Source organism: Pelodiscus sinensis, chromosome 1 (genome assembly GCF_052426305.1).
Source record: "Pelodiscus sinensis isolate ZL-2025 chromosome 1, ASM5242630v1, whole genome shotgun sequence".
Classification (NCBI taxonomy): domain Eukaryota; kingdom Metazoa; phylum Chordata; order Testudines; family Trionychidae; genus Pelodiscus; species Pelodiscus sinensis.
The window spans coordinates 341976588-341986928 of NC_143052.1; the positions used below are offsets into that span (position 1 = coordinate 341976588).

Genomic DNA, 10341 nt, shown 5'->3' on the forward strand with positions numbered 1-10341 from the left:
CAAAAAATGCCATCGTAAGGAGCAGAGTTGAGTCGGGCTAGTTTTGTGTCTCCTCTGAGGTTCTGGGCCATTCTTTTCCACCGGTTTTGCAAATATTTCTAGGATTTGCAGGGTAGGTTAGAAGACAATGGGCCAGATTCTCACTCGCATGCTGAGAATTGGAAGGAGCTTTAGGGGTGCCAATAGAATTGCACTGGATTGACACAAGTACAAACAAGGCTCAGCCTAGCCGGGTGAGGTTAGAATCAGATCCTGTGACAAGCCAATGCCCAAGATTTGTTCCTGCATGTGAAATATGGTGAACTTCACTGATCTTATGCATCCCTCGGTTTGTCTGCTAATGTGGACAAACTTGTAGGTCTTGTGTTTGTTCAACTTTGCTCTTTATCTATCTACACATATAAGTCAGGAAGAAATACTGTAGATATCAGCAGCTGTTCCAGGGCACTCACTTTTCATTGTGCCGGGGGGAGGGATGAGTGGAGTAACCCCTACTGTGCCCCAGGGATTGTCCCTACTCCACCCTTTTCCTCAAAGCCACACCCCTGCCCCTCCTCTTCCCCACCCCCAGCCTCCTGCATACTGCAAAACTGCTGATTCCGCAGGAGAGAGGTGCTGATAGGGGCCTACCAGTTTCCTGTGTCAGCAATTATGGATTTGGGTATTATTCACCCAATCCCAGCATTTACAACAGAGATATTTGTTTGATGATTTTGACACATAATCTTTCAAAAAGCATATTTGGGGCAGAGGTGGGCTTAGCAGGCTGGGGAGTTAATTTTTGCAACATCAAAATCAGAATGATTTAGGTCTGAGCTCTTTGACCCCAAATGACAAAATAAAGGGACATAAGGCATTCTCCTATAATGTTTTATTCCTCCCCCCTCCCCTCGCCCCCACTCCAGGAGTCCCAGTGGCATGGATTTAGTTTGGGAAAACCCTAACTATGTGGGAAGTACAGAATTGAATTCCATGTGTATGCAAACCTTCTCTGTTTTGGTTGGTAGAAAGCAGGAAGGCGTGTGTGTGTGTGGGGGGGGGGAGAGATGTCAGATAAATGGTACCAGTTTTGTTCCATGTCTAGTTTGGGGGTAACTTTGATCATAATATGCTAGATATGGCATATGAGTGTCCCTATAAGACACAGTGTCGCTGATGCTATATTGGGATATGGGTTCCATAATGACTCAGAGGAAAGAGTGACACCAAATTATCCATGCCACTTCCTGAAGCAGCTGTGTGTGTCTTGGAGAGCCCCCATCTGAGTACTAGCCCCACCCAATTCTGTTAGCTCGCAGTAAAGTATACAAGGTGGCATGGATGCATCACATACCCAAACATGTGAATTTTATAGCCTGTTATGAACTCATGATCCTTGCAAAACAAATCTAGTTGCTTCAACCTTTCCAACCTCTGTCAAAGCTGACTAAGCCTTTAAAGCCCCTCCATAATATTAATATTTATGTATTTGAACCTTTGCTCTAAATATTTAACTTATTGACTAATGTGTTTATGGGGAGTTATTCTGAGGTTTCCTGTTGGAGGGGGGCAGGGTCACGGTGGGTCTACGACAATGCGGTTCATTCAATGCTAGGTAAACGCACTTGCAGCGTGGTTATGGTCTGAGCTTTCGACTGTTGGTCATAACAATTATGAGCAGGCTTTGGTGAACCTTTCAAAGGTTTGTAAATATGTACATGCACTTCCAAAGCGGGGGAGTGCGTGGGGAACCTTTAAAAATGGAACCCAGCCATGAATGGAGGTCAGAAATAACAAACAGGAGGTCGTACCGCGTCAGAAATAAATAAGGGGTGAACAAGAAAAAAATTCTCAGCACTTCATTAATCCTATAACTTCTCATAAAGCATTACCTCATGAGGAATTCCTATAAATCTCTTGGATTCATTTCCAACTGTTAATGGAGTGCTCAGCACAGGAGTCCAATTCTCCCTCCTCACGCTACATTCTCCTCTCTCCTCTGTCTCCCACTGTCCTCCCCCAATTTGATGTAAAAATACTTCTGGCCAAAATAACCTAAGCAAAATGTGATTTAGAAAAGATGTCTGAGCTATTTCCTAAAGAAATGCTTCTCACTCATTACTGGCGTCGAGAGGCCCCAAGCTAAGTCTGGTTGTGCTGGGTGTTCTATTCACACAGTGTAAGAGCCTCTACTCTGAAGAGCTTACGCTCTAAGGGTATGTCTACACTTGCTCCCTAGTTCGGACTAGGGATGCAAATGTAGTATACAGAAATAGCTAATGAAGCGGGGATTTAAATACCCCACGCTTCATTAGCAAGATCTTTCCTGGCACGCTAGTTCAAATCACAGCTGATTCGAACCAGGAAGTGCACTCCGGGATGCGTTGGCTCAAACCAAAGCCATTGGTTCAAACTAACGTTACTCCACAAAAAATGAGGAGTAATGTTAGTTCAAACCAAGGGCTTTGGTTAGAATTAATGTGTCCCAGCATGCACTTCCTGGTTCGAATCAGCTGTGATTCGAACTAGCGCATTAGGCGAGATCTTGCTAATGAAGCGTGGGATATTTAAATCTCCACTTCATTAGCTATTTCAGTACACTACATTTGCATCCCTAGTCCGAACTAGGGAGCAAGTGTAGACGTACCCTAAGTTCCCAAGAAGCATGAGCCTCTACAGCTTGAGCTAGAAAGCCAGCTGGCTCACAGCGAACGAAGGCTGTAGAGCGCCCTCATTCTCTCTCTCTGTAAGTGGTCTAAGTGCCACTACACGGGACAGTGAGTCACACCCAGCCGGCGTATGGGTTACACTTGCATAGCAGGGGATTCTAAACACCCCGTTGACTTCAGTGGGCTTTGAATCAGGCCCCAGAACATAGGGACTGGGACTTTTATCTGGCTGCTTTGGTGGTGCAGCCTGTGGCATGCTCCTTGGGCAGATCCCCACGTGGTTTAAGCATCCAATTAGCCCTACTAAAGATCAGTCCCATGGCCCCTTCGCCATGCCTGGGGCACCTGCACAGCCCAAAGCACAATTGCAGAAATAGATGATTATTTCGTTTCTAAATAGGCTCTGTGATGATTTGCACTAACTCCCCTTATCGCCTTTATTCCAGGCAGTGCAACAAGACCTCCAACGGCAGTGACAGCTGTGACCTGATGTGCTGTGGCCGCGGCTACAATCCGTACATGGACAAGGTAGTAGAGCGGTGCCACTGCAAATACCACTGGTGCTGCTACGTAACCTGTAAAAAATGTGAGAGGACTGTTGAAAGATACGTCTGCAAATGAAGCCTCTCACAGTCGGTCAAAGAGCTTAGACGCCCAGGGCACCCAAGCACTATTCCTAGAGGAAGTGACCTCTTTTGGACTAGACATTGTTTATCTTGCAAAGACATGGACTGGGAGATAATTCCAGCAGTAAAAATAACATTATTTTTTTTTAAATCTGAAAAGTGGAAGATTTTCCCACCAATCCAATTCTTCCTGAGAAGACAAGAGGCTTAAACCAAAACTCTGTTTGGAGTGTACCTTCTTGCAAAACCATGCCTTCTGGTTGCCAATGACAGCCAGCGATCAAGTGCCTTTAGCACCATGAGAAACAAAGAGAAATTTTCTGGGGGAGGAAAAACGGTTTTGGATCTGCCTCTGCTTATGTATCCTACCACAATGGGCCTTGATTCTCCAGTAGCCTCCAGGACAATCCCTGGCTACAGATGCACTACAACTTCAAAGCAATCATTGTCTTTGTTTCCAAAGACTAAACTTTTAGAACGGGAGAATCCACTCAGCATGAAAAAGCCAGAAACATTCCTGGTTCTAGCTCTGAAATGAAAACGTATGCAAATCAATTTAACCCTTTTCTTTTGTCTAGGGCTGAGACTTAAGTTACTGCTCTATTTGAGGACCAGTAGTCCTGCCCCTATTTAGTGTAGGCTGCGAGGGTGTCAAATTCAAGTACTCACAAAAACGAATTGGACCCCAGTGTCAATGTGGCTGAGTGCCCAGAGAGCGGTGATGGGATGTAATGTAATGCACAGTGAAGTCAAAGTAAAATAGAAATGGAAAAGTCAGCTCATATGTATCCCTTTTCCCTCTCTCTCTTGACCATTGGATGTTACTCCCTAGTTCACTGTTGCTCCGATGCCTTGTCCCATCTAGCCCTAACAAAAACATGGCACCACCCCTCCTTCCTCCATAAAGCTATAAAATCAAAGCCAAGAAATTGCCGAGACATCAGCAGTGTGGGAGGTGTGTTTACATCTTTAGAAATTCCAGACAAGGCGAGATGTCAGCTATTCTAAGCAGACCTTTTTGGAGTATGTGAATGATATGTATGGTCCTGCCGTGACAACAGCACAGAACCACTATCTGTGGATGTACATATTTTATTTTGTATGCAGAACATACAGAAATATTTATGAAATATATCTTTTGCTTTTCTCTATTCTACTTTATATATAAATATATCTATTATAAACTAGCTTAACAATAGTATGAAATAAATAAATGCTGAAATAACTCCACGGTGCAAAGAAAGGAGCTTCTAATTATTTTTATATCCAACTCTCTAAGATTGTCTTCTGCTTGGACAGATGTCTAATTTTCTCTTCCAGTAGAGCAGCAAGAGAATATTGCTGGAAACATTCACTGGAAAGTGATCAGTATGTTCCACCATTCCCCGTCTCCCTAGTCCATTATACCTTCTACATATGATCAGTTAACAAAGATTAATTACAGATTAATTGAAGCAGAAGTAGCCAACATTTAGCTGAGTGAAACAGATGCATACACAACTGAAGAGAGAGAAATTATTCTGTTTTCTATAGGTTCTTATCCCGCCCTCCTTCCCATGAGTGCATTCACATAGTGCATTAAGCAACATGTCTAACATCTTTTACATCTGGTTTGCTCTCTCTCACATCCTCTCCCCAAGGGGACAATTCTGTGCATGCTGTGAGTGTTTCATTTGGGGGTTTTGAACTCTTTTTTTTATTGTACACACTGCTCTGTGTTTATATTAGAGAAGGCAAGATTGAAAAAATGCATCTGGCATTCAGAGTGGATGGTAGTGAGGTCTGGATGGTCCATAGTCCCTGTGGGAGTTAGTTACACAGTCTAGGCACAGCACAGATGAGCTTTACCCTGACTTAGCGCGGGCGGGGGAAAAATAACAGAAAATGTGAAAATGGGCAAAAGTGCTCGACGACTTTTTTGACTCAGTTTTCACAAAAAAAGTTAGAAGCAATTGACATCAAACATAGTGAATGGCAGTGAAAATGAGGTAGGATTAGAAGCTAAAATATAGAAGGAACAAGTTTAAAATTACCTAGACACGTTAGAAATTTGTCACGCTTTTAGGGCCTGATGACATGCATCCTAGAATGTTCAAGGAGCTGACTGAGGATATAGTTCAGCCATTAGTGATTATTTTCTAAAAGTCATGGAAGATGGGAGCGATTCCAGTGGAATGGAAGAGGGCTAATATAGGCCAATCTATAAAAAAGAAGAAAGCACAACCTGGTGTATTACAGACCAGTCAGTTTAACTTCAGTACCTGGAAAGATAATACTGTAAGGCAAATAGTTAAGCAATCAATTTGCACACTCCTAGACGATAGTAAGGTGGTAAGTAATAGCATGGACATATAAATAACAAATTGTGTCAAACCAACCTGCTAGATTTTTGACAGGGTAGTAAGCCTTATAGATGGGTGGAAATGGAATACATAGTATATCTTAACTTCAGTAAGGCTTTTTATACTGTTGCATGTGACCTTCTCATACACAGACTAGGGAAATACAGCTTAAATGGAACTGCTATAAGGTAGGTGCATAACTGGTTGGAAAACTGTTTTCAGAGACTAGTTATCAGTGATTCACAGTGAAATTGAAAGGGCATACTGAGTGGGATACTGCAGGTATCAGTACTGGGCTTGGTTCTGTTCAATATCTTCATCAATGATTTAGCTAATGGCATAGAGTGTACACTTATAAAGTTTCTGAAAGCTACTAAGGTGGGAGGGGTTGCAAGTGTAAGATTAACATTCAAAATGGTCTGGACAAATTGCAGAAGTCACTTGAAGTAAATAGGATGCAATTCGACAAGGACAAATGCAAAGTACTCCACCTAGAGAGGAACTATCAGTTCAACACAAACATAATGGGAAACGATTGGCTAGGAAGAATCACTGCAGAAAGGGATCTGGGGGTTATAGTGGATCACAAACTAACTAGGAGTGAACAGGGTTTCAAGAAAACGCAAACATTATTAGCAGGAGTGTTGAAATCAAGCAGCAGAAGTAAATCTTCTGCTTTACTCTCCTCTGATGGGTCTCGGCTGGAGTATTGTGTCCAGTTCTGGGTACCACATTTCAGGAAAAAGGTGGACAAATTGGAGAAAGTACAGAGAAGAGCAAAAATGATTAAAGGTCTAGAAAACCTTTGAGGGAAGACTGTAAATATTGGGTTTTAGTCAGGAGAAGAGAAGATTGAGAGGGGACATGATAACAATTTTCAAGTACATATAAGGTTGTTACAAGAAGGAGGGAGAAAAATTGTTTTAATTGTAGCATGGGTGATTTAAGGTTGGACATTATGAAAAACTTCCTGTCAAGGTGGTTAAACACTGGAATAAATTGCTTAGGGGGGTTGCAAAAGTTCTATCATTGCAGATTTTTAAGCTCAGGTCAGATAAACACCTGTTAGGTATGGTCTAGAACAGTGTTCCCTCTATTTTCTCCATCCATGTGCAGAATAAATTTTATGTTCACCAAGGCCTATGTGGATGTGCACTACTGGTAGAAACACATGCTGGCGACTGTGGGCGCTCTGCTAATCAGCTGGGTGGCATTTGAATCTCTCTTGGGTGACCGCCCAAGCTCTCAGCTCACAGAGAACAATGGTCTAGATCAGCAGTTCTCAGACTGAGAGTTGGAACCCCAAAGTGGGTTGTGGCCCCATTTTAATGGGGTCACCAGGGCTGGCACTAAACTTGCTAGGGCCCTGGGCTGAAGCCAAAGTCCAATCCCCACCGCCCAGGGCTGAAGCCCTCATGCTTTGCCCCGTCCCCCTCAGGGTGGTGGGGCTCAAGCTCTCTTGCCCAGGACAGTGGGACTGTAGCCCCCCTTCCTTGGGTCATGCAGTAAGTTTTGTTGTCAGAAGGGGGTTGCAGTGCAATGAAGTCTGAGACACTCTTGTCTCGATAATACTTATCCTGCATGAATGCAGGGGCCTGGACTAGACGGCCTCTTGCAAGACCTATCCCATCCATAGGACAGTCCAGGGCAGTCGCCTGAGCGCCTACACTTTGGGGGGGCCCCACAGCGGCTGTCCCAACCATATTATGGACAGGCCTGACATGGGGCAGGAGCAGAGGCGGGGAGGGGCCTGTGGAGAGGTTGCCCTACGGACGGCCCTGCCTCTTGTGGCCCCTTCTAGTGCTATGATTCTGTGATTTGTGTGGTAAGAAGTTTATTGTGCCTGAGAAGCAGAGCTGTCCACAATGATCTTCATCCTGGAGCTTCAATCAATCTCTTAGCTATCCTGGATCCAGACCTTGATGATAAGGACTAAGGCTTGCCACGTGGGTGCTCTATCAGGAGCCAGTGCAGAGAGAAGAGGAGGGGTGGGCAGCAGCCCACCTTGGGGAGAAGACACCACAGTGTTCTGTGAAGACACAGCATGAGTGTTCCAGAGGCAGATGGCCTGCCTGCAATAAATACACCACACATACAGTCCCTACATGAAATCTATGAATCTGTAAACAGCCACCTTTCCTGTTATACACCAGACTGGGGAAGACACTGCAACTGAGTGGTATGCAACTGCTAAATACCTTAAGGAGACACCAGAATTTCACTGACTCTCAATTACTGTATCCTACACATAACATACAGAGGTCTTTTGAGAACACTGGGAATGCTTCAGTTTCTTAAATGCCTTGAAGCTCCATGTTCAGACTGTGCTTGATGCTACCATGCATTTGTACCACAGGGCAAAGAGGCTGCCTAAGCAGCTTAGCCAGCTAGCTGACACCCAGGGGAGCTGACAGCTTACACAGGCTCCTGGGCAACGTGTGGGGGAGGGTAGCTTTGTGCTCCTGGAAGGGGCAGGGCCATGGGTGGAAGGGGCGTGGTCAGGGGCAGCCATATCATCCTCTCTTTTTCTGCAATCCCGTACCTTATTCACGGCACATCTTCCTACTTCTGCAACAAATGAGGCAGAGGTTCTAGCTATAGCAACCTTCTTCACTACACAGTCCTAAAGCACGCACAGAGCACTGAATGAGGCAGGGGTCATGTGGGGAAAAATAGCATGTGATCATGTAATTCAAGATTATATCATAGTGCACGTATACAAGTGGGCTGAATTACGGTTGCATGGGCCACTTTAATTTTGGCTTTGCCTGACTTTTGAACATTGGATGTTGCAACTTTAATATTCTTTTAAAGTATCTTTTGGAAGATGTAATTCCTTGGGTTAAAAAAAAAACTGGAAAAAAATAGAAATTCTATAATGTGGAACCATATTGACTGCAGCCTACCCCACTCCATCCTTCGACAGCCCGTCTCCACTGTTATCCCCAAGCAGCCTGTGCCCACTTTCTCTTCCTCCTCTACACTGCCTGGGAACAACAGAGAAGCTCTGAGAGCACAGGAGGACAATCTCTCTATTCTCTCTCTATAATTATGTGCCGGAGATCAATCTTCTAGAATTCCATTTAGTGGGTCTAGTAAAGTCCCACTAAATCAAATGCTGAGGGCACGCCAGTACTCCTTACAGTTACAAGGAGTAAGGGAAGTCGATGAGAATGTTTGCTGCCATAAATCTCCCACTGCTTGGCTTAAGGTATTATTATTTACAACGCTGGAGTTATGTACCTTAAGCCTACCTTCCTGGTCTAGTATAGGCCTGGCCTGACTTCCAGTACCTGGCACTAAAGTGGCAGAGAAGAGCAGTAGGGAAAAAAAGTAATGGCCAGCTCCTGCAGCCTTGGGATAGACGTGCAAATAGAATTGTTGGAGACAAAGAAATCTCTGCTGAATGGGTGTGAACTGAGATTTTAAAGGCTCGTAACTCTGCCAGATCTCAGTGGCTTTTTCACAGGCATAACTCAGTGCACATTCCTGTCTCCAGGGCTACTCCCCCATGCCCCTCCCAGTTACACAAATGTAGAATCCCTTGTTTCTAATTACAGAAGGCACTAGAGCTTTTCAACAAAATGATAGAATTTTTTTAACAGACAAAACACATATTTTTGCTACTCTCATTCTCGGAAAGGATTGAGCTGGGTTTTTTTAAAGGTAGTTACACAGCACGGGACATTTCAATCTGAATGGTTGAAGTCCAGTGAAGAAATGAGCAACTGAGAACAGGGTCTTATACTGGAAAATATTAAGCAACCTTAACTTTAGGTTGTGCCACCAGCTCTGCCTTTAAAACATTTAAGCCAGATCCTGGTGTGAAGTGGTCACATTCCATTCGCTTCTGTGGAGCCCTGTTGATTAACACTCGCTGGGAATCTGGCCTATGATATATCACTATAGCCAACATATTCTCACAACATTTTTATTTCAGAATATTTTTTTAAAAGCTGTTTTGGAACAAAATGTGTCAGTGGGTGTGCAGTATTTATTTGAAATATTATTCAGGCTTTAATCAAATGATTTGTTCTTAATGTTATTGTACAAATCTCAGGGTTTAGATCTTTCCATGCATCCAGTTGGCTCTGTATTTGTGTTGTATTTTCAATTCCCTTTTCATCTTATATTATTTAGGCTGCTCTTCTTGTCTACATGGATTACATTTGTTATAGAAAACTCCCAACCACTTGTTTATTTTAGATTGAAAGATGGAAAGTGCCTTAATCATATTATAGCAGACAGGGCAAGGGTGTTCCACACCCAAACAAAAAAGGCCTTGGGGGTGGGGCGGTGGGGGGAAGAGGCAAAATCTGAATACAATTAACAATGCTTTTGTCAGGAAAGTGATAAAAGAGTCCCAGAGGGAACATCCCTGTTTCCTGTTAGAAAACAGATCCCTAAGACAACCATTAAAGTCTTCTAAGTTAACCACTGCTTGGTGACTGCTTGAAAAACACATCCAGCCGCTCTGCTCTTGCTGTAGCTATCTGCTTAGAAAAATGTGGAAAAAGGAAGTTCTGGAGGTACAAGGTTACTCAGCTCCTGGGGAATAAAATTCTGAGTGGCACCCATGTGCTTTTTTTTTAACTTCCCATGCATCAATAGTAACAGCAATTCAAAGCAGAGATAGAGCCAACTCCTCCTCCTCTGTTTTCTCTCAGAGCTTGTTACAAATGTGTTTCTAATGGAATCATTCATGGCATCAAGCAAAATCCAAGC

General features: G+C 43.7%; 1 protein-coding gene across 2 annotated transcripts in view; it reads left to right on the top strand.

Moving 5' to 3' along the window:
- The window catches only part of WNT11 (Wnt family member 11), a 35216-nt gene extending 30699 nt beyond the window's left edge, over positions 1–4517 (top strand). For both annotated transcript variants that reach the window (XM_006133580.5, XM_014578804.4), the window contains exon 6: positions 3095–4517. In XM_006133580.5, coding sequence (XP_006133642.1) covers positions 3095–3269 — 175 coding nt within the window. In that variant the 3' untranslated portion in view covers positions 3270–4517. The remainder of the gene's footprint in view (positions 1–3094) is intronic.
- Positions 4518–10341: the final 5824 nt, after the last annotated feature.